This window comes from Acanthopagrus latus, chromosome 21, assembly GCF_904848185.1.
Source record: "Acanthopagrus latus isolate v.2019 chromosome 21, fAcaLat1.1, whole genome shotgun sequence".
Lineage (NCBI taxonomy): Eukaryota > Metazoa > Chordata > Actinopteri > Spariformes > Sparidae > Acanthopagrus > Acanthopagrus latus.
The window spans coordinates 1,126,500-1,151,189 of record NC_051059.1 but is presented as its reverse complement, the minus strand read 5'-3'; the positions used below and the strand labels follow the sequence as shown (position 1 = coordinate 1,151,189).

General features: G+C 41.0%; 1 protein-coding gene across 4 annotated transcripts; it reads right to left on the bottom strand.

Moving 5' to 3' along the window:
* Positions 1-6: 6 nt before the first annotated feature.
* On the bottom strand, positions 7-22,016 carry LOC119011464 (casein kinase I-like). Of its 4 annotated transcripts, none has more exons than XM_037084610.1 (12): positions 21,714-22,016; positions 13,481-14,431; positions 12,813-12,882; positions 11,259-11,407; positions 10,944-11,178; positions 9,486-9,571; positions 9,260-9,344; positions 8,982-9,130; positions 8,160-8,240; positions 3,823-3,924; positions 2,495-2,601; positions 7-1,150 (listed from the first exon to the last, which is right to left on the bottom strand). In XM_037084610.1, the coding sequence occupies exons 2-12, from the start codon at positions 13,742-13,744 to the stop codon at positions 1,096-1,098; spliced, it is 1,383 nt and encodes a 460-aa protein (XP_036940505.1). In that variant the 5' UTR covers positions 13,745-14,431; positions 21,714-22,016; the 3' UTR covers positions 7-1,095. The 4 variants fall into 4 exon arrangements, with proteins under 4 accessions (XP_036940505.1, XP_036940506.1, XP_036940508.1 ...); XM_037084611.1 differs by having other exon boundaries at positions 8,982-9,127; XM_037084613.1 differs by lacking the exon at positions 3,823-3,924 and having other exon boundaries at positions 8,982-9,127; positions 21,714-22,009.
* Positions 22,017-24,690: the final 2,674 nt, after the last annotated feature.

Sequence of the window (24,690 nt, the reverse complement as noted above, 5' to 3'; positions counted from 1 at the left end):
GCTGGTTCCATTAAATAAAGATCAGATTTTATTTTGTTTGGTTGTTTTTAATGGAGTTATCTGCCTTTCCATCATTCAACCCAGAGAGAAAGAGGGAAAAAAAACAAAACATAAATTTTAAAATACAAGTTAAAAAAAAAAAAAAAAACATTTTGAGGAACACACTCAAAGCTACAAAACACAAAATCTTTTGAACAATTCAAGACAGAAAGAAACACAGGCTCCAAATTGTCGACAGTCTGTTTAGTTACAAATTAAAACAGGAAAAAGCATAGTTTTCACATAAACATCTTTTAACTTTTGATTCTGGTGGTTGTGAGGTTTTTCTCTGAGGGTGAATGATTCTGAGAAGTACACCGAGTCTGATCCATTGCAGGAAATAGACCAAGCCGCCCACAGTATACTTCAATCGACCATAGGGAATAAAAACTTTATAGACTATGTGCAAGAGCTGCATCTTTGTGTCCATGATGTCTCTTCATGATGAGCTCCAGTGTGTGTGTGTGTATGTGTGTGTGCGTTCTGACAGTCTCATTGCCTCTCATCCTTTTGTTATCCTCTCTTGTGTATCTCCTCAGAAATACCCGACTCTCTTCTGAACCTGTCAGTAAGGAAGAAAAAAAGAGAACAAAAAGATGGAAGTAGCCAGTCTGAATCCAGTCTGTCAGCCAATCAAATGCCTTTGACAGTCTTACTGGTCACTTGTCTCCACACAGCAGTTTGTGTTGATCCAGTTTCAGTTCAGTTTGTAAATGAAGACTCCCCAGCTGGTACAGCTGGTCCACCTTTGCAGCCTCGACATGGAACAGCGAACATGTTGCTCTGTGTCTGTGTGCTCAGTTCAGAGAAGTCAAAACCAGTAGATCAACTTAGCAAACATATTCTGCTGCATGACGGTCCAGCCAGTCCAGCCGACCCAAGACAGACCACAGGACCTCCAACAGCAGAGGAGGAGGGTCAGAGGGAGACTGAGGGTGGAGGGTTATATGCAGAGGGTGAGAGAGAGCGAGAGAGAGAGCGAGAGAGCACGAGAGAGAGAAAAGGAGAAATAGAAGTTGAAAAAGGGACTGGGGGTTTCTCTCTCATCCCTTGTTTTCATTTGTGTCTCTGGAGAGCTTTCCTCTTCCTCCTCTTGAAGAAACAGCAGCACCTGCAACACACAAACCTTTATTAACATACATAAAACACTGCTTACCTATTTGCTTAAGAATTTTAACTAACAATGAACATCAACATGTGAGCCCTCCTCGGTAGTGCTGACTACTGTCAACACCTAGTGGTACTAGGGATGTAACGGTTACCGGTGTCACAGTAAACCATGGTAAAATTCCTGACGGTGAAGGTTACCATGGTAACTGTTGATAACCATGGTGTGGAAAACTCACAAGATACTTCAAAGTCTCACTACGCAGGTGCAGTGTGAACTTGTTATGTAGTGAATAAGACATGGCAGAGGGAGGACGTGATAGTAGCAGCCCCCTCAAGGTATTTTTCCCCCTTCAAAGAGAACCAGATCTGAAGTCTGGGCGTATTTTGGTTATTATAAGAATGCTCAGGGACAGTTGGTTGAAGATGGCAGCCCTATCAGCAGGAGCTGCAAGAACAAAGTTGTTTCGAGGAGCGGCAACACATCCAATTTACAGGACCATCACCCTCAACTGTTCAGCGAATGCAAGGTAAGCTAACCTTAAGCTCTGGTGCATGATGTATGTGTATGTCGAGTTTTCTCTGTCTAATTTGCTGTTGTCACTAATGTAAACTGACCAGATAGTGGTATAACTGACATTGGCATGTTATCTGAAGCACTTATTAATTGTAGATTTCACTTTTTAAAGTCGACCTAATAATTCCCCAAATATTGATGCAGAGCTGCAGTGAGGAGGATTTGAGACAAACACGTACTGGGTGGACTGAGTTAGTGAACGCAAACTGACTAAGATGACTGACTTTCATCTCAGCTCTGTTCACCAGAGCAGCATCTACCTGTGGCTCAGCAGCCATTTAACCAATCAGACTGACCGAGTCCACTGACAACAGACGAGCAAGCAGACGTTTCAAAAACATGCTGCCTCATCACAAAAAGGCAATGACCTATTTTCAGTTTTGATACATACTTTTATACTTGTTTAATGTTGATTTTGCTGTGTTACTATATAATAAATCTATTGAAATATAAATCTTGGTGAAATTATTTCAATTTATCAGTGTGTCAGTGTTTTTTCAACATTTTGAGGACATTTTAAAAATACCGCAGTAAAATAACTGTGATAGTTTTGGTCACTATTACCGCAGTGTGAAATTTTCAAGCCATTACATCCCTAAAAGTGACCAAATATGACCAGCATGGCTTCAAAGGAGGAAGCTATTAAAAGACCTGAGAGCAGCTATAGAAACTGAGCACTTTACTCAAGCTAGATACCTGAACTTAAACAATGAAACTGATGAATAACCAGCACAATATTTGACTTGTGTGTGTGTTTGTGTGTCCCTTTACTTGGTATCATCAGCCACTTCCACCTCTGCATTAGCTGTGATTGGTGCGTTGGAGTGTCCTGCGGTAGGGTCATCTGTATTCAGCTCACCGTTGGTTGAACTCATCACCTGGAGGTAAAAAATTGAAGACAGATGGATGAGTACAGATGTGCTGACACAGACATCCTATCCTTTTGGGATAAAATGATAAAGACTTGTATTATGTCCACATCAAGGCAGATACATCTGAAAAGATACAGCTCCACGCTGGTGCTTCCAGGTCATTTTTAAAAAGGTTATTTTTCTACATAGAAGACACACCTCATCAAAAAAGAAATCATTTTGTTTTTCCTTTCAGTTGACAGCTACTTCAAAGTCCAACTGTATTCTGCTCTCCATCTACACAAAGTTAAAGACAGTTTTCAAATGTAGCCAGCTTAATGTGGACGTGCTCAAGCTGTGACTGCCAGGGAAAGCTTCAAACCTCTAGAGATGCAGACACTATCAACAGTCATTTTGCTGCCATGCAAAGTAGCTACACCTCTGCTTTAAGACTGAGTGGCCTGCAGGAAGAGACTGAAGGTGAAATCCACAAACAAAGGCCATGACTGAAATTTGTTGTTTTCACTGATTTACCCTTTTAAATAAACTTGGCCAAAATCTCTCAGGTTCACATACTCCATGCTGATAAAGTGGCCTAAGATACAATACAATAAATGGCCACTGTGCTCTCCATTAGAAACGCCTTCAACACACAAACTTAGTGTCCCACTTTGTTGCAATTAAAGACCAACAAGACTCACTTTTTTGCTTCTGTTGTTTGCAAACAACTTGATTCACATTTACAGACCTGTGTCTGGGCTTTTTTTCAAATGAAAGGCTGAATGCAAGTTGAACTTTTCTTAATTGAACACAACTACACACACAGGAATTCAAAAACAAGAGGAAAAAAAATGCACCAACTCATATGATCGCAGCCATAACTGTCAACTGAACCTCTACCAATTCTCTATTGTTTTCTAGCTGTTGCTGCAAACACAGGTGACCCATCTTCTCCTACTTTTTCACAAGCCAGCGCACAGAAATCAGCTTATATCGTGTGGTTTCAATAGTCAATAGAGAAGCAAGTCTGTCCCCTTGCAGGTAGACTATATTCTTAGAGAAACGTGCAAACCTGGATAAGTACAGATTTTGGTTTGGAATTTTTATTACAAAAGTCACATGTGAGGGAATTGTTGAGGTTGTGAGGAAACAGACTTGAGGTCAGCCCTGCTGTAGAGACAGAATAGGTCATGCAGGCAGACAGACAGCTAGCAGACAGACAGCAGTGCCAACCCTTCCTCTCAGTACCTGGACAGACCCGCCCAGCCTATCAGCAGTGAGATGGGAGCCCAGCAGCTCTCGATTGGTCACTGGAGTGGGCTGGGACTCACTGCCTTTCCCCTCTGGAGACTAGAGGAGACAGGAAGCCGATCGCGGGAGGGAGGAGGAGGAGGAGGAGGAGGAGGAGGAGGAGGAGGAGGAGGAGGAAGGGGGAGAAGAGGTGTTGGTGGTGGTGGAGAAGGGGGAACAAAATAAGACAATAGGTGAGATGGAATGGAAGAGAAGGGTTGCCATGGAGAGGGGAAGGAGTGAGGTGGAAAGAGTAAAAGAAGAAGGAAAAGTAGTAAGGCGAGGGAGGGGTGGGAAGATGAGAAGATTGAGAAGAGGACCAGTACAGTGAGGAGAGAATGAGGAAAGAGTGAAAAAGAAAAGAGAAAAGCAATAGTGAGTACAGACTCAGTATTTAGTGGAGGAGCAACAGGAGGGTGAGCACTGTGTGCAGTACTGTGAGGATGCACCTACGTGGAAGCTCCATGCAAGAGGAGGTGGTTGTCAATTTCCTGTGTTACCTCAACTTCTCCTGCCTCACACCTGCTGTTAATAATAGCCGCAGAGTAACCTCACTACTGGTGCCTTTGTAAAGATGGGCTGAAGTTCATTAGTGCTTGTGAATGTAAAAGAAGCGATAACCAAAGACATTAGAGAGGAGAAAAAACACTTGAAGCTTCTTGAATAGACAAGTCTGTAATGCCAAAATGGCAAACATATGACACATATTCTGCCCCTTCCCCCCAAAAGCCAATCATCTGCTTTATCACAGCCGAACCAGGAAAAATACAATTCAATCAAGTCACAGTCGCACAGGTGCGGGTGCAGATGGAAGGAGGATATCACACCCAAGATTAACAAGAAATGTGAGGTTCAAACATTAAGATATTGAACTCGCATTTGTTCAAAGGCTGTGCAGGGATGAGCTGTGTTTCAAGGCCCTCTGGTTTAAGCCATTAAAGACGCTGGTGTCGAGAAATATGCACACATCAGGAGACGTTTTTATGAACCTGAATTTGGGGCAAATTCCCCACACTGTTTTCCTTTTGGGAAGATGTGAATTTCTATGCATACAGTATTTACGTCACTGTGACCTTTGAAAGTCAGGTTTTGGCTCTCTTTCCATTCATTTCTATAGTGGTGTGGGACATTTTCAAATTCAAATTTCAAATCTCTTAAGAGAATACGAAGTACATGCTTGTGTACTAATAAAAAAGAGGAATTGAACGCAAGAAAAAGCATCAACACAACTGATTTATAAAATATTTCCTTTGAAAAATCCCAAAGCAACTTGGAAATGTGTGCACATGGATCCGTCCAATATCCTCCAGAGAAAAAGGGCAGTGGTCTTTTCTTTTGCTCAAACGGTAGAGATAACCTACAACAACCAGAATGCACTGAGCCACACCAGACCAATAAACACTCCCACTGATAGGTGACAAGTTGGGTGGCGCTTGTTTTTTGGTTCAAAGTCTGTTTTGAAACAGTTTTCAACTGGCAGCTTAAAAAAAATATGGCATTCCACTACAACTGTTCAGTTAGTCCACTAGAGATGTTTCTGACAACATTTTAGGAGAGAAATAGAGAGAGAGAGAGAGAGAGAGAGAGAGAGAGAGAGAGAGAGAGAGAGTGAGAGAGCGAACCATCTGATTTTTGAAGAAAAAGGAAATGGAAAGAAGTCTGTGTGCCTAGAGGTGTATACTACAGCTGCCATCCTCCCTGAAGAGCCAAACAAAAACTTTTCACAGCCAACACTGTTGAACCAACAGGGAGAGAGGAGCAAGTGTTCCAACTAAGGATGTTAACAGACTACAGTAGATTGTTATTGTTAGACTTACAGTGAAACTCTCACCAAAAAGCAACCCAGGCTTTATTTGTGAATATATACAAGTCAAACCTTCATGTAAAAGCATAATTATGGGGGCGCCGCATAGCTCAGTCGGTAGCGCGCGCGACCCATGTGCCGAGGCTCTGCAGCGGACCCGGGTTCGACTCCCGGCCCGGGTCCCTTTGCTGCGTGTCACTCCCCGTCTCTTACCCTGTTTCCTGTCTATCTCTTCAGCTGTACTATCAAATAAAGCCAGAAAGGCCAAAAAAATACTTAAAAAAAAAAAGCATAATTATGATGAAAGAGGCACTTTTAAGATTTACCGTAGTTTTGTTTTCGGGCAAGCTAATTTTCAATGGAGTGCAGGGGCACTCTTACACTAGCATCAAAATCGCTACAGTGCTCAGCGTAAATGAGTACACCCCCTTCGAAAAATAATATTTTAAACAATATCTCAATGCGCACAAAACAATTGACAAAATGTTGATAAGACTAAGTTTTATATAACATCTGTTTAACTTATAACATGAAAGTAAGGTTAATAATGTAACTTGGAGAACAAAATTTTCAGTTTTACTTAAATTAGGCTGATGCAAAAATGAGTACACCCCACTGAAAGTCTCTGGAGCAAGGCTACATTTTAGACTACAAATGTCTAATTTAACAATAATCAACCACAGGTGAGTCTGATTATTCATTACACAGGTGTCCAGCAGACAGTTGACTACAAAAGGGTGTAGAAAACCCCTTCTTATTTCATGTTGTTAGCAATGGCACCACATGGAAGAGAAATGTCTCAAAACCTGAAAAAGAAAATTTCTTTACACCGCAAAGGTGAAGGCTACAAGAAGATCAGCAAAGCTTTACTTATCAGTCAGAATACTGTAGCAAAAGTGGTCCAAAAACTTAAAAAATGGAACTGCAACCATCTCACAGAGACATCCAGGTTATCCACGGAAGTTAACACCTCAACAGGCGCGTCTTCTGATGAGAGGGGTCGACGAAAATCAGCATGCAAGTTCACTACAGTTATCCAAGGAAGTAGAAAGCCAAACTGGGGTGACTATTTCCCGTGACACAATATGGCGTCCACTGCAGAGCAATAGCATGCATGGGTGCCGTTCCCAACGGAAGCCTCTCCTAAAGCCCAGGCACAAAAAAGCCCACCTAGAGTTTGCCAGGGCCCATGCTGACAAAGATGAAGACTACTGGGACTCTATACTCTGGAGTGATGAGACCGAGATAAATGTTTTTGGAACGGATGGCTTCAAATCTGTATGGCGTCGCAACGGTGAGAAATACAAAGAAAAATGCATAGTGCCTACAGTGAAACATGGTGGTAGTGTCCTTATGTGGGGTTGCATGAGTGCTGCTGGTGTCAGGGAGCTGTGTTTCATTGATGGCATCATGAATTCACAGATGTATTGCTCTATACTGAAGGAAAAGATGCTACCATCACTCTGTGCCCTCGGTCGTCGTGCACTTTTCCAACATGATAATGATCCTAAACACACATCTAAGGCCACTGTTGGATCTCTGAAGAAGAACAGGGTGAAAGTGATTCAGTGGCCAAGTATGTCTCCTGATCTGAACCCAACTGAACTCCTAAGGGGAATTCTGAAGAGACAAGTTGAGCATCACTCTCCATCCAGCATCCAGTCTCTAAAAGAGATAATTCTTGAATGAAAAAAGATTGATGTAGCAAAATGTTTCCAACTTAAAATGGTACTTTTCAAAGGGGGTGTACTCATTTATGCCGAGCACTGTATTCTAAAAACACTAAGAAGGCTTGACACAACATGAAACTTTGCTTTACACAAAAAATGTTGATCCCTGCGTGCGACATAATAGGTAGGAGATCCATCATTACTCATCTTCCTGTTAGGTCGCACTTGGGTAGCGACACTTTTTGTCTGCCATCTTAATGCTCGTGTTCATGTGTAGAGACCCTGCTGATACTATGAGCAAAGTTTCATGTTGTGTCGAACCTTCTTAGTGTTTCAAAAATAGTGATTTTTGATGCTAGTGTAAGAGTGCCCCTGCGCTCCATTGAAAATTAGCTTGCCCGAAAACGACACTACGGTAAATCTTAAAAGTGCCTCTCTCATCATAATTATGCTTTTACATGAAGGTTTGACTCATATACATTCACAAATAAATCCTGGGTTGCTTTTTGGTGAGAGTTTCGCTTTAAGTCTAACAATAACAATCTACTGTAGTCTGTTAATATCCTTAGTTGGAACACTGCAGCACTGCCTACATATTGACTCCTGTCTGAAGTGCTGACTGAAAAAGAAATCAAGCGAGTTGACTCTGCGACATGGCAGCAAACACAAGTGGCAAGCGGGAGCAGCACTGTGAGTAAGAGGCATTCACTTGACCGGCTCAGTATTGAAATGGTTTCAAATACTCAGATGCAATCAAAATTTACATGAACAGCAACATTAACTTAGCCCTGCTGTGTATGTATCAGAGTGAGTGCATGTACCTGATTCTTGGTCTGTGGTGCTTTCTCTCGGTTGCTTGTCTGAAGTGGAGTCTCACTGGCCACTGGACCAATAGGAGTGGGCTAAACAAAGGAAGTGAAGTCAATATGGGATCAGAGTAACAAAACATACCTTGATTATATGACATTTCTTTATGCAAGGCAGGAGGAGCCAATGTAGTTTTATAAATTTAACAATAAATCCTTCAATGGAAAAACAATATTAGAAACACATTATCAGTCAAAGTACAGTGTTATATATACTTCTTAGAACATGTCTGGAGGGGATCTTTAAACACTGGGGAAGGAGTGCCTGTGATATTCTGAAGACATCAGTCAGGCTGGTAGAAGAGGTCCTAAAGCTCACCATTGATTAATTTTTCTAACTTGCAAAAAACTAAGTAGATTTTTTGGAATCTTCAAGTTGCCTAGTAAATGACTTTTTATGTTCCCAACTCAAGTTAATGTGCAAGGGGTCTGTCTTGTGGCCATATTTATGGACATCTTGGATTTTATACACAAATTGTAAAACAACATAACTTTTGAAATAGACATCATGCAGAGAGAGACATTAATAAATACAATTGACAGTGATAATGGAAAAATTACAAAATATGAGTTAAATAAATCAAGAGGAAAATGTCAACAGCAATGCTATTCTTTTTTATCATACATCTATTTGGTGGCCATCTTAGATTTCCAATTAAAATAACTTGTAGTACTCTAGATCGATCTCGATCGAGAGACTTATTTTGTCCCTGCAGCGAGTTCAGCTCAAACAGCTTAATGTGTGTGTGCCAAACAAAACACCAATCCCACACTAACCAGTGGCTTTCCAGTCCAGTCATACTGGTAATCAAAGATATATCCGTTTCGGTCAAAGAGGTCCGTGAAGAGTTTCCTCAGATAGTCGTAGTCTGGCTTCTCGAAGAAGTCAAGCCGACGCACGTATCTCAGGTAGGTGGCCATCTCTTCTGTTGCATACACAGATTCATACACAGAGACACACAGGGTTTGATCAACATATGCTAGCCTCAGCACACATGCAAAAGCTGCACAGCAACACCGCTTCTCTGTAGAGGTGTGTATGTGTGAATACCAACCTGGGAAGCTTTCACAGAGGGCCTCGATTGGTGTGTCTCTCTTTGTGTCTCCTATCTTCTGATAACGTTCTTTCAGAGTGTCAGCCTAAAGACAAAGACAAGCAAGAGTTGATTCATAACAGCCAACTAAAGTTGGAGGTCCATGTTTAAAAAGAAGGAAAACAAACAAACACAGGTGACTGGAGAGGGACAAACACTCTGGCTGATCGGTCAGATTTCTCCTCACCTTGAGTCCCTGCCAGGGTAGGCTGCCTCGCAGGAAGTACATGAACATGTGGCCTAGAGCTTCCAGGTCATCCCGTCTGCTTTGCTCTGAAATAACAGAACAAACCTGGAGGCTTACACTACTGGACCACATCACTGGTGTTAAATTCAGCACCTCTCATGCTTCAACATCCAGTCTGGTTCTTACATTATAAACTATTTCAACTTGTGATTTCCCAAAGGTGTTGTTATATTTTGAGAAGGTCAACTTTTTAAAAATGTTACTGTAGACCACCTTAAGGTTACTACTGTTCCCATCCGGCTGGTTTTTAAAATTCACTTCATGTGTTCAGAAGAGATTTTATGTGTGTCAGTCAGGACATTTGCAAGCTGTCACGATGTGTTTGCAGGAATGAAAGCTGGCTTGAAAAAGGTGACAGTACTGAGACTCCCTGACATGATTTGGGGATTTAAAGAAAATATGTAACTTACAATTCTGATGTTTTATTCAGCAAATATGTAAATGATTTTCTCACTGACAGACTGACAGAACTGAATGGCAGCCCATATCACAAATTATTGGAGATAATGTAGGCCGCTTTTTATGACTATGAGATCGTTTAGACTCAACATTTAATCAAAACATTTTTGAAATACTATTGAAATATTACTGTAACTCAGCAATAACAGTAAAATAGTTCCGGCAGCCTGCACATTTCCAACCTCACACAAGGTAACCAACTACTTTTCTTAAAGTACATAAACCAGGTTCCCTATTAGCATTGGGTTTAAATTTGAAAGAGGTTCTTTTGCTCTTCGCTTTGACAACAAATCCTTCACATTTTCTTCTGGGCAACTCTCCTTAATCTCAACACAATATGTGAAATGTGACTCCTGCTACTCTGTGCTGCCACTCTGCTGCCGCTACATGGAGTGGACAGCTGTAATTTGTAATTGGTCGTCCGTCAACTTAGTATTGATTACATAAAAAAGCAAAACAGCAGGGCATAGGCAAGTAATGTCATTTGTGTACACTCAGACACAACGTAACACTGGTAACAGAAACATATGCAACAAGAGTAAACTGAATGAAGTAAAAACCACAGGAAGCTGCTTCACAATAGCACTGTCGGCTTTAGGGAAGTATCTAGTTTTTCAGTGATTTATAATCACCAAGGAAACAACCTTAGTGAGGACAGCACCAGAACCATCTAGATGCTTTTCGATAGCAATACACAGGTCTGGGTTGCAACCCTCCAACAGTACTTTTCATCTTACAGGTGATAGTTCCTCTTCGTTTTTACATTATTGTTTTTCTTTCTTTCACAGATCAATAAAGCAAAAAATTAAACCAATAAACCTCTCATTCAAGATCAGTGTTTGCTCACAAACATACAGATGTTGCGAGGCCTGAGACATGAATGGTTGATGTGGTGAGAGAGGTACATGTGTGCATATGTAGCATGAGGGAGCAGCTCACCTTTCCCTAGGTGTGTGTTAATGCTCATATATCTAGCAGTTCCAGTCAGACTCTTGTGTTCTCTGTATGGGATGTGTTTTTTGGTCTCCGGGTCTATGTATTCTTTCGCCAGGCCAAAATCTATGATGTGGATGGTGTGTTGCCGTTTGGTGCCAGGTCGGCCCAACAGGAAGTTCTCTGGCTTCACATCTCGATATATCAGGCTTCTGGTGTGGACGAACTCCATACGAGTTATCTGCAGAGCAAAAAAGGCAAAGCTAAAAAATATAGCAATAAACTGCTTGCATTTAAGTGAAAATGAATGTTTTGTCTTACCAGTTGTATGGCTATCATTAGCACAGTCTTTAGAGAGAAGGTCCGGTCACAGAGGTCAAAAAGATCTTCTAAGCTGGGGCCCAGCAGTTCCAGAACCATGGCATTGTATTTACCACATGGTCCGAAGTAAAACACTTGGGGTACACCCTCTAGATACACATAAGGAAAATTCACATAATATAGAAACACTGTACAGGCGAGCTGATTCACTAAGCCAAGTCCCAAGTCCAGAGCAACAAGTTCTATATTTTGTGTTGAGTCCAAAAGAAGTCATAATGCTGGCTACAATCAATTAAATTTGATTTATACATTTCTTAAATGATGAACATTTATGCAACAAACATACAGAGATAATGCAGATTTTAAACAGCATCAATTATTGTCAAATAAAATGTTACATCATGACCGGTTCTTAACTGACCACAGAGTTACTGACATCATTTACCGTTATCTGGTATGTTTTGTCCATCTACGGGTCTTCATTGTCAATGTCACTATTTTCTACTGCTCCCCCAATGCAACTGACTGTGAAGGACTCTAGCCAGTCCAAGTCAATTTCAAGTGGGGATTCTGAGTTGGTGGTGTTCAAATTAGTCTAGTCTTGTCTAGTTTTAAGTCCTCACTGATTTCAGATTGTCTGAGATCATAAGATTTATGATGATTACAATTCAGGACCTTTGTTCATGGTCTGTCTACACAGGAGTAGTTTCAGTTGTCTGTCACATGTGAGTCTGAGGAGACCAATACATTTCTATTTCAAACAATCCAGTTGTCTGCCCAGGACACGCAATGACTTGTAAAGCATTTATTTACATTTCAAGACATGATTTTCCATTTTACTCGGGTAACTAACTGAAGTAATTATGTGTGGGCTCTGTGCGCTGCCAATGCGTGTGTGTGTTCACAGACTACAGCCACAGCTGCTAACATGCTGCACTTGCTAGAAGTAGTTAATAGGACCATCTCTCTCTGTTATAAAGAGTTAGGTCCCTAAACCTATAAGATGTTGCTTTAATTGTGGGATGATAAATTGGGACTGCTTAAGCTGGAAGTGAGGACACATGCCTAGCACCTCACTGCCTGAGTCCAAGTGCCTACCCTGCTTCCACTGACTTGGCACCTGACCTGAATAGCCCCTGAGTCAGAGACAGCCACCAGTTGTTGAGTTTGTACTGAAGAGGCCCGGGATTAATTAACCAGCAGCAATTTTTTTGGCTTGGTTGTGTGTTTCAATTAAGAATGTGTGAGTTAGGAAACCCATCAAGTGGTTTTATGCTTCTGGAACACTACCAACTGATACTGGTTGGGCTTGGTGGGGCAATAGCATGGACCTCCCACAAGTTAGTCAAAATAAAGTATGAAGATAAATCCAAAGGACAGCAGTGCAAGGGGAATGCAAATCCCAAAAGGGGCAAACATACGGGAAAATCAGGGGAAAAAATAAGGTACTTTACAAGTCTTATTTGCTAGTTGGCATTAGTGTATATGCTTCTTTATACATGTGGGTTATCAAAATGTGGCTTGATTCACCTGAAAAAAGACAGTGGTTCTCACCTGAACTTCCCAGTTGTTTGTAGAAACGATATTCCAGGTGGAGCTGTGGTGCCCGTGACTTGATAGGTTCCTACAGAGGATTATGTTTGAATTAGAATCATTCTTTGTGATACAGCAGTGGTAGAAAAAAAAGATATCATAAAATAAAAGTTATAATGCACATTTCCTGACAATACTGCCATATTCAGGTGAGTCAAATTTTAAGCATGTTCTAAGAGGAAATGAGAAAGCAATCATTATTACATTGCTATCATGATATGAGACTTTATGGTCTGAGCTCGTGGATATTGTTACATACTGATCTAACGTGTTGTTTTTTCCTGGTATGTAAGTCTCATTACAGTAAAGTGATGTCATTTTCTGAGCTGCCCACTACTTGATCTCTAACTGGTCTTTACACACTCCAAAATACTGATGCTTATTGATCAAACATCTCAATGTTTAGCGCAAGTTATTGTCATCCCTACAATGTTGTCAAAATATTGATATCAAGGTATTTGTTAAAACATGTTGTGATATTAGATTCTCTCTCTCTCATAATATTATTTTAAGGCCATATCGCCAAAACCAGCTATAACAATTTAAGTCCAATGTGCAACTGTTTTCTGTCCCTTAAATATGGATTAATTATAATATTATAAACTCTATGAAGAAAATGTAAGTTTTACCAGTTTGATAGCGACATATTCATTGGTGTACAGGTTCTTTCCAAGTCGCAGCTCTCCAAAGTTCCCACAGCCGATCTTCTTTCCGACCCTGAAGTTTGGGCCGACCATTAGAACACCAGAGTTGGAGCCAGCACCCCGGCCACTATGCCCTGATCGACTCCCCGTCTTCCCAGACATCCTCTTCCCCTCCTCTGTCTCACCCTTTCCTCCCCCTCCACCTCCCCCTCCCCCTCCTCCTCCGACTCCTCGCTTGTCAAAGTCCATCAGTTTGTGGTAGCCTGGCCTCTCCACGGTTAAGCCTATTCCATGCAACCAAAGAAACTACCAAAACAACTGCCTAGCGGCTTGAGAGGGCTTAGTACTGTAAGAAAGTGGTAAGCACTGATGAGAGCGAAAGATGGAGCTTAAACTGATGACTGTGACCGATGGATAGATGACTAAATGACAAAGGAATGAGAAGATGACGGGGTGAGGGGGAATAACTACCAACTAGTATATACCCCCTTGTAGGGGCCAGAAATGGTGATGGAGGGGTGGATAATGGCCTGATCCGTCACCATACGTGGCTAGCCATATGCTAACATGCTATATGAAACTGAGAAGCAACGCTAGCTTCAGGCTCAGACATACCAATCCACCATGACAAGAGCCTGCTGTCAGCACAACATCCATACAACCCCAGTGCGGACTTTGACAGCAAGAATGAAGTGAGTTTCTCAAAAACTGAAGGAGATCAGTGGTTCCTCCTTTTTACACCTGACATTTGGGTCAGACAGTTTACTTTAGACATCTGATTCATTGCCATGTGTCCGTTGGTTGGCTAGTTTTGAGAAGTGTTTCTCAAATGCTGGACTGCCCACTGTCACACCACGTCTCAGTTCTACAGAAAACCAGATGAGCGTCGCACCCTGGCTGTGAGAAATGCTGTGCGCTGAAGTTTCAATGCGCCACCTGAAAGACACAGAACATGACATTAGATTCTCATTAGACTGATTAACAGACCATAATGATGATAGAAATCTACTGAACTGACTGGATACGCAGCACAAGTCACCCAGGTTACTGTAGATCTAGAGCTGCTGCGACACGTCGATGTAATCAATATGCAAATAAATTTGCTTTTAGCAGACACTTTTGTCCAAAGAAACTGACAATTAGTACATTTGTCACAAGAAAGAAACCACAATATATCAACATTGATAGAGATAAAAGAAAAAAAAGGTGGGTGACATTGGTGGGGAGTTCTTTCTATCACTGAGGCAACAGAACAGAGAAGAGTCACAACTTCGCTGAGCAACCATTGTTTACTCTCTGCGATGGTGGTACCAGCCAGCCAGCAGATGTAGTTGAGCGTGGTCTGACAAGTGTTCAGTGGTAGACAGGGGCAGTTCCGCTGAAGCCCTTGAAGGCCAGCACCATCATCCTGAAACAGGAAGCCAGTGGGGATCACAGAGGAGGGGGTCACATGGGAGAATTTGGGTAGATTGTAAATGAGGTGTGCAGCAGCATTTTGAATATGCTGCAAGGGTTTAGTCACAGAGGGTGGCAGTCCAGCCAAGAGCGAGTTGCAGTAGTCCAGACAGGACTGGGAGTTGCGTTGTGTCCTTTGTGAGTAAAGACCAGATACTGCGAATGTTGTAGAGGGCAAGTCTGCAGGATCAGGCCACAGCAGTAAGGGGGTTGGGGTTGGGGGTGCAGGATAGTCTGTCGTCGAGGATTACACCCAGGTTTGTCGTAGTAGATGAAGGCCATACTGTGATGTCCTCGACGGTGACTCGACAGGTCAATTTGAGGGCAGTCTTTCCCCAGAATGAAGAGGAATTCAGTTTTATGAAGGTTGAGCTTGAGCTGGTGCGTAGTTGTCCCAGGTGAGATGTCTGTCAGACATTCCAAGATGCGCATTTCAATGCGAGTGTCAGAGGAGGATGGGGGAAAAGAGACATTGGGTGTTGTCTGCGTAACAGTGGTAAGACAATCCGTGTGAGGTGATTGTAGAGCCTAGTGATCTAGTGTAAAGTGAAAACAGAAGTGGCACACAATATGTCTATGTATGTTTACATGTCGACGCGGAGGATGTTAACTGTACAAATGCCATAGTCGAGCACTTGATGAAGAAGCATCTTGGGGCAGCAGGATTCACATTGGCTGCCATGGTGTGGTGAAACGCCGCAGGTTGGTGCGGCATGTGGGAGTGTCACTCCATGGTCTGTGTGTGTGTAACATGTTGGGAACCTAACCACAAATTAGTTTGCCAAAAGTCAAAGCTACTATGTTGTTATGCTACGAACATGCTGGTCTTTCTGGTGACTGTTTCTCCTCATCGACAGATTAAAAATAACAGTAAACAACCAGGATGAGGCAGATCATCGGGGGGCATAATGCCCTGTAGCACATACTTTGTCATATTTGATTGGTGATGACTGAATAAAATACTGAAATATGAAGGACAACTTTTAAAATGTTGTTTTGGGTAAATTCATTGTTATATTAATCGAGTCATAAAAAATAATAGTTAGATTAAGCAAATCAGTCCATTAGAAGAGAAATAGAAAAAAGACAGAGAAAACCCCTTGAGCCTGTTGCTGTAGTTACCACAATTTCACCCATTTAGCGTGGGTTCTGTTATTCCGTCAGTCCGACCAGTCTCTTGACCAATACAATTTTTATTTAATCAGACATTTTCTTGATTATTTAGCTATTCTAGCAAGAGTGGTGTCAAAAAAGAGTTTGTATATCAACAATCATTATTACGGTTTTCATTTATGAATGATGAGTTCAGACTACCGCTATCTAGTGACATGGAGTGTTATTTCCTCTCATGGGCGCTGAACATTCGGCCCACAGCTGTCATCTTTGCTGCGTGTTGAAGACACAGGCGATATGAAATGACGTGAGGCAAAACAACAAACATTTGTTGCTGCTTTGTTGCTTTGATGTCAGTTTGGCGTGTTTGGTATGCTTTATAATAATAATAATAATAATAATAATAATAATAATAATAATAATAATAATAATAATAGTGATTTATACAGCCCCTTTTAAATTTCAAGAAATAATTTAAAAGTTGCAAGTGTTTCTACAAGCTTCAGATACTAGCCTCTGAGTTGACATATCTGACTTTTTCTTTAACTGCTTCTCTGATATTATGTACAGATCAGATAATGAGTTACAATCACAAAAATCTGAAGATAAAACTGCCAAACTGTGAGTGAAAGCGGAAAAAAAATCCTAATCAGGGAACATGCCAATAGTTTGTTAAAAACCAGGTCCGATTTTAGAAAATCTAACAAAATTTATTTTTTTGCATCCCGTAATTGATAATAGTAATAACTGACAGAATTTGGCCTATGAAATAAAAAAAAAAAAAAAAAAGTCCAGAGCTTCCTCCAGGAGGACAGGACATGTTCTCCAGCATTTCTGATTTCTTTTTCTAATAATAACACTCCTAGCTGCTACAGTTCCTTCTCTCTCTCCTGTACATCCAATCTATCTTCACCTTCCTTCCATCCCACCTTTCATGTTATTACAAGCTCTGCAGAGGAATACACACCATGTAGTCATCAAACTTTGTTGTCACTGGTTTCTACAAACATAGCTCACTTGTGTAAACTTGTCAAATTCTGAGTCAGATATTTAATTTCAGTGATATGCTTGCTACTAACCTGCGTTGCTGAGCTAAAGAGGTGTGATGGTACACATCATAATGTTTAGATCTTTACTTGTTTCCAATCTGTTTCTGTAAATCTAAAAAATGTTTCAGCAAACTTTTTATAATCATATGGATACTGTTATAATGAGTTGTGATTGAGATCCTGACACATCATGCAGCATGAGTAGTGACAAAGAGAAGGTTGTTGCTTTACATGACATCACATACCTTATTGACCCGAATATAGGAAGAGGGTTTTTCGATGAAAATAATGTGAAAAAGTGGGGTCATCTTATAACCGGGGTCAAAAGGCAGGAACACACCGGCCCAACCGTTGGACGTCTGAAGCGTTTGGGGAGACTCGGACGAGGTCGGGAACATTTCTGTTCAGTGTGTTCAGCTGTGTCGGAAGCTTTCAGAGCTGTTCGGATGTTGTCTGCTCAGACTCAGCATGCAAAGTCTGAGGAGGTGGGTCGTCGGACATCTGAGCCATTGGATTCTCTTATTGGTGGTGTGCTAACGAATCAGCGCGGTGTGTGGGAGGGGTGGAATACTGTATGCGCATTGGTTTTCTACACACTCCTTTCCGTTGTTTTCATGTTTTGGAGTACTGGCATGAGACTAGCTGTTATTATGTCAGTTTAGGACGAATTAATTTGTGTTTGTTTGGTAATGCCACGCTGCATGATTAGTATGCAGCTGTTTTTGTCTGAAATAGTTAAGTTTCGTTTTGATCGAAAGTAAAAAGAGTTACGTGCATAGGGTTAGGGTTAGGGTCCAGCGTCTTTAACACTAGAGCCACCCACTTATTGCATCTCACGCAAGCGCAGAAGGTACACACTACTGTGGAGCTGGCAGCACGTCGAAGCGGTGTGTTTCAATGCAACTTTTGTGCTGAAGAGGTCAGACGAGAGGCAACAGAGTGGTCGGAGAGTGGTCGGATAAGGCAGTTAGACGTCTGGGCGGTGTATGGGGGGCTTAACCAGTGACACGTGCTAATAGTTGTCTAGGGTCGCTACATGACCGCAACAGCAGAGGGCGCCAGCTTTTTGTAGAGACGTCACTGACACTGTGGCTGGGGTTATCTTTCAATCACAGCGGAGAAGAAGTGACAGGAGATGAAAAATGGAGAGGCGCTGTGATTGTACAGAGCAAAGTGGATCAAAAGTGGGGCAAGTTAACAGACATCTGAGGCAGAGCTATGATGCTAATTTTAAGATAATCGTGGTCAATGCAGCAGAGGCGTCAAAAAACTGTCAGCCTGCCAGGAAATATGGAGATACTTAGCGCAACGTCCGAAGATGGCGGGTCCAAAAAGACTGTCTGAAAAATGCAAACAGTAAGAGAAAAGCTTATCGTGGTCCTCAAAGCGGCTGCTTCCAAGAGATCGACAGGAGGGTATGTGAGTTTGTTATTGAGAAACAAATTTTGGTTATCAGAGTCCTTTTCTGAAGTTCAGTCTTGAAAAGAGGGGTCATCCTATAATCAGGGTCGTCCTATATTCGGGTCAATACGGTAGTCAGTGAATGTCTGGCTCTGACTCCCAGAGAGGGATGCTGTTTTCTGGGGAGAGAGAGAAGACTCAGCAGGGAGGGTTACAAGTTGCCAGAGACAGCATCTACAACAACACAATATGGAGGGTGACAAAGACATGTGAGTTAAGATTTTTGCTGTTACAACATTACAGGGTGTGGGACATTTCTCTTTTATTTTGAGTGACATACAGTGGACTGTCACACCCTGCACTGGTAACATGTTGATTCACCTCTGCTGCAGCTCTGTTACTACCTCTGCTGGCAGATCAGAGGCAGAACGAAACTGTCCCCTCATTCCACCTCTGTAATGTTAATAGAGACAGCAAGGCGCAATGCTCCCACCTTGAAAAGGCAGTGCGAAAGGGGCTACAGTCAAGAAACGGGTCGATATACAATCTAGTCAGATTCTGATTTCATCCACTATCACTAGAGACACCCAACACAGGACATGCAAAGCCAATAACAGTTGCTGAATGCATGTTAAATATAAAATGCTGATGCCGATACCAATCTATGAACACAGTGGGATTTCTGTAGACTTCTGAGCTATGAGCGGCAACAAGTTTAACTACAGTGCAGCTGCATCAACTCTTTGCCTGGTTGTTTGTGTGAGCACTGCACTCAGCTGAGTTTATCAAATGAAGGAATTAGGTTGTGCCAAACTTAACAAACAGGGTTGCAAAAGACTTTTATAAAATCAGATTGCATAATAAAATAGAACAGCATTTGGATCTGACTGAAGTTACGTCTATGCTTTTAATTACACCCACTGTGGCAGGTCAAACACTCTGTTTTCCCTCCCACAGAGGCCTCTGTCATATTGAGCAACTCACAGCTAAAAATCAATGGTGCTGTATATGCCATATGTGAAAAAGGGTTAGGCCTGTGCAAAGCAAGAGGCAACATCACTCCCACACACTTTCGTTCAGCTAAAACAAGAGTTTGCAAATATTGCATGAGTATGTAAGACTGAGGCCTTTGTGCAAACATATATTTGAGCAAGCTGTCATAAGTTAAAAAAAATATGTTTGCTGCACCAAACCTTTCATTAAGCAATTCTATGTACTTTCACCCATGCCTGTTCTCTTTATCTCTGAACAAACTCTAGGGTGACAAATTATTGCCCAGGTTTGACTTTCTCTCCTATAAACTCCTTTACACTCACGCAGTGGAAACAGCTCAGAAATACTTTTTTTTGGGCTAGTGCTAATACCAGTGGTAAAGCTGCCTGTTAATATATCGTCAGATACACAGTTTTTGTAATGAGCCCTCAAATGTGGTTATCAGGCATGATAAGGCATCATTCTACCTAAGGCGAGGCATGATATTTTACAGTTTAACAATAAACTTCACATGCCTGATGTCATTGTCCTTTCCTTTCTGAATACATCGACCTGAGCAGTCCAAGATTAGAAGTTTAACACATCCACTATGCTCCATGCTGCCTCGCATCCAATATTACACAACACACCACCAGCTACACACCTGACCTCGATTACTCCACACCTGGGACGTCAGATCCAACCATTCCTCCATAAGACAAAAATCAGACCCAGTTTGGATCTCAGATATGCCAGTAGAGATGTCACTTATTCAAAATTATAAACAACTCTCACACAGTGAAAATGGTGTCTGTGTTTTGTTTGTATAGATAACAAAGTACATTTCAAACAATAGTAATCTACTGACTTTACAATACAACAATCAATGTACATTCACTTTTTTATCTATGTAAAGTTCAAAAAATCAAATGCTGAAACTCATTGAATCAGTGTTCTACTTTATAAGAGAATAACTAAAAAAGGGGGGGCCCCATCTATCTGTTGCACCACCTGTAAAATGAATTGCCTCAGGGGTATAATAAAGTTTACATTGCCTTTAAGTATCATTTACACTGCTGGTCAACATTAAGGTTTTCAATTAATATTCATTTATGACGTTTCACTCTCTATCTTTCCTCCTATTGTAGTTAATGGTGATTTATACTCCGTCTATATACCAAATTGCTACCTTTAGTGCTGTCCCTACTTTGCTGGTCCAGTGTGTCCACTATTAAGTGGTGGTGGCGGTATTAGGTATGGCATACAACATGTTAAATGTAGATCCCTATTGAGGGTTTTCCATTCATGCATCAATGGAACCTTACAGTGTATCTGCCAATGAGTGTTTGCAGTACTGAAGGACGTCTTTGTCCAAACAATCATTCTATTCATTTCAAACTCTTCTCAGCAGCTCTTGATGAGATCTTTAGGAGAAATAGAGTACATAGCTGGTCTAACATGGCCTTGTCTCACCACCCACACTCCACTGATTAACTTAGCTGCACCACCTCTTACTCATCCCCAAATATGACTTTGAGTCCTGGTGAATATTAAAGAGGCAACCTGTAACAAAACAGATTTGTTCAAGACGGCCATGAACGGTCACCTTTTCACATTTTGGATCGGTAAGGTGTTAAAGTGATCAGCTTTCAGACCAGAGGAGCTCGAGTTTGTTACTGGAGCTAATGTTAGCTGATACGACTGCAGCATATTTCCTCATCTAAGGAGCAGTCCCTGTTCAATCTGATAACTACACGCCTTCAGTCGCTGTCCGACGATAGCTGGTCGCCTGTTTTGGAAAAGACAATAATGTGGGGTTTTAACATGTCAAACTATCAATCGAGCTAGGTAACGCAGGAAGTTAGGTTTAGGCCAGAGTAGTTTGTGTGTGTATTTGGCCTCAGTGAAGCTTGACAACGTTAGTTTCATTGAAACAAAAGTGAAAAGGCCAAGTAGAGAGAATGCAGGAGCAACGGAAGCGAAGTAATGTTAGAGATTACACGCGCAATATTAACGTACAGCAATGAATCAGGTAGATAGTGAACCATGTCAACAACTAGCTACCCAGCTAGCGTGTACTAGCCAAGACCTAGCCTAGTAGCAGCTAACGCTGGCTAACATGCTAACTAGCCAGCTAACGCTGAATTTCTGCCCATACAGTCATTCATAAACATTGCTAGCGTATTCAACAAACACATTTGTGCAATTGTCAAAAAAAGTTGACATACCGAAACAGGTTTTCTTTCGTCGCTATTTTTGTAGCTTGTCATAAATTGTTCTCATTTCTTCGTCTCGTTTTCCTGCTCATCTCTTTTTTCTGTGGATGTTTGGCTAACCAGATGAAAGCCTCGCCAGAGACCATAACGCAGTTTACGTAAATGGAGCTGAGCACAGCGCGGTGGACGGACGAGTCGAGCGTAACCCGCTTTGAAAAATACTCAAGTCTGTGCGCGTGTAAGTGTGCGCGAGAAAGGGTCACGCACACTTTGATTTGCAGAGAATATCAGTTGTTACTTTAACCATGAGAGCGCGTGCTTCACACACGCGCGCGCACACACGCATCCACTCAGGACGGAGGGACTTGGTTGCGTTGGTCTGCATTCAGTTTTAAAATGAAAAGTCTACAGGCTGGGTTTACAAAGTACTTAACTCAAGATGATTACTTTTTTCTTTTTTTATGGCGCTCGCTTTTTCTTTTGATTTTTTGGAGCTGTTATCTGTAAATAGCTATTAAAACTATTAAAGTTTTCCTCATCTGTGTTATGTTCAGTATACCTTCAGTTAGCTGCCAAATTAATATGCAGAGACAGTGGAGTAGAGCAGACTAAAACTGCACTCAACTTTTCACTTTTCAACTTTTCAAAATAGCTAGTAAGTTCAAAAATATTGACTTTTATTTTAATGTGAATCTGACTAATCTGATTATTTAAACCACAGATGGTCTTCTAGGGTAAAGGTAAAGGTAAACAGATTTTATTCCCAGTTTGTATCTCTCAAGGGTGAACAAAATATCCAGTGTGTGGTGCGTCCAATCACATGAAGACAATAAGATTAGAGATGTGTCCACATCAGTATGCTATCTCTCTGAAAATATCTCTTATCAGATGACTCATCTGACCTCATGACTTCACTTTTACCTGAAGACCCTCTGCGGTTGAAACATCACATCAGTAGTTTGTCTTTGTTTCATGTGCATAATTTGGTCTCTGCTTTTCACTTCATCAATACACCACTGAGTGGGACTGATTAAATGCATGTAAGCTTGAATATTTCAGTATATTACAGCAGAAAGCAGGAGAAATAGTAGCTTTGAAGTATGTATGCTGTGTATGCATTAAACTTGTGTTAAAACATAAAATATTAGCTGTCAGCCGGATTGAAAACCATCCTCCTGCTGCAGCTTCTGCTATTATGCTGCTTTGAACAGTCATGTGGCGTGGCTGTGGTAGAATAACAGATCCTCAGCAGACCTGGAACCAGCTGACCAACTCTTAACGTATTGTGCATGAATATATAAAATAATAATTAAATCAGAGTACAGTTGCCATACTGTTCAACTCCTTATTATACTCCGCCCGGTGGCATGTTTGAAATACACCCAGTAAATTGAACAATACTGTATAGTCAAATGATCTTTGGATAATGAAAAGTCTTTTATTTGATATAAATATGACTGCAATTATGTCAACCACAGATGGTCCACCTTGGGGAAAGAAGTGAATATATGACCTATATTTATTTGTGATGAAAAGACAAATCATCATCTCCTGATTGGATGATAAAAATGAAACATGAAAATGTCTCACATCAGATTACTCATTTAGGCAAATAAGGAGATTGCTGTGATGTTTCATCATTATTTGCCAATTAATTACAGGTGCATTCACCTGTTCAGTCTGACCTGAAGAGGATCATATGTGGTTGAAACATATTAGTAATGTCCACATGAAAATAAAAGAGTGTTTTAGTGTATATGTGTAGACTTCGGTCTCTACTTCTGTGTTTCTCTTTATCAGGCTAAACTAATGTGCATAACTAGCTTTTGCACACCGCTTATAAGCTTTAAGATCTATATTGCAGGTAAAATAGCAGAAGTATTATTTGTAGTGACATACCATGACATACTGTGCAAATATATATATTTATATTAATATTAGCTGTTTGAAAGCCATACATGCTGTAGCTTGGGCCATTATGCTGCTTTGAACAGTCATGTGAAGGCATGGCTGTCATAGGCTGATAGAACAGCAGCAGAACCAGGACCAGCTGACTACCTGTCTCTTAAGGTCATGTGCATGAATTGAAAAATAATTATTTTTCCAAGAGAAAGTGTAAAGAGTAATATATGCTGTTTTAAACTGACTCAAAAAACTTCTTGAGTGCATATTATGTTAACACTGTAAAGTTCATCGTTGGGGAAGCTACTTTGCAAGCGTAGCTTGTAAAATTACATGTAGTTCAACCTGGCAGTAGTTTGAATAAACTACATTTCTACCCCTGGAGAAAAAAAAAGTAGCTTTAGCAACTACTTATACTAATTATACTCATTTAACTCAGCATTAAATAAATCAACATATGGTGTATATGAAACAAAATATAATAGCCAACAAAAAATTCACATGCCAGCAGAAATATGCCTCTCAACTCAAGTTTTATTTTTTAAGGAACAAAAGCTGACATTTTTGGTCAACATCACAGGAACCTATGAGGCACTGACACTTGAACATGTAGGTCGTGTCTGTAGATGCATCTATATCCAACATGTACATGCTCAAATATAGCCATGGTTGGGCTGGTGCATTCGGGGGTGCATTGGGGTAGCAGAAGGGTTGTCCATGATGTAATTGTGCCATATGAGCACTGCCTTCCTTGGCACAAAGACCCACCCACTCTGTGAAGCATTTAAGTGCTGCCTGGGCAAGCCAATCAGAGGCAGCACTGGCTAAGCGTGTCATGACATGTTTCATGCCTTTTTTCAAAGAAAAATAAAATAAAATGTATATCATATCTTATATCTTTTTTTTAAAATTTCATGTTACTGGCCCAAATTGTGGTTTGTAAATTAAGTAGTTAAACTACAAAAAATTACCCAAAAAGTAGTTGAAATGCTTGACGCAGCACAAAATATGAATGTAGTTTAACTATTAGCAAGTTATAGCAAATTGTAGTTAAGCTATGTAGTTCAACTACATGTAGTTTAAGTCT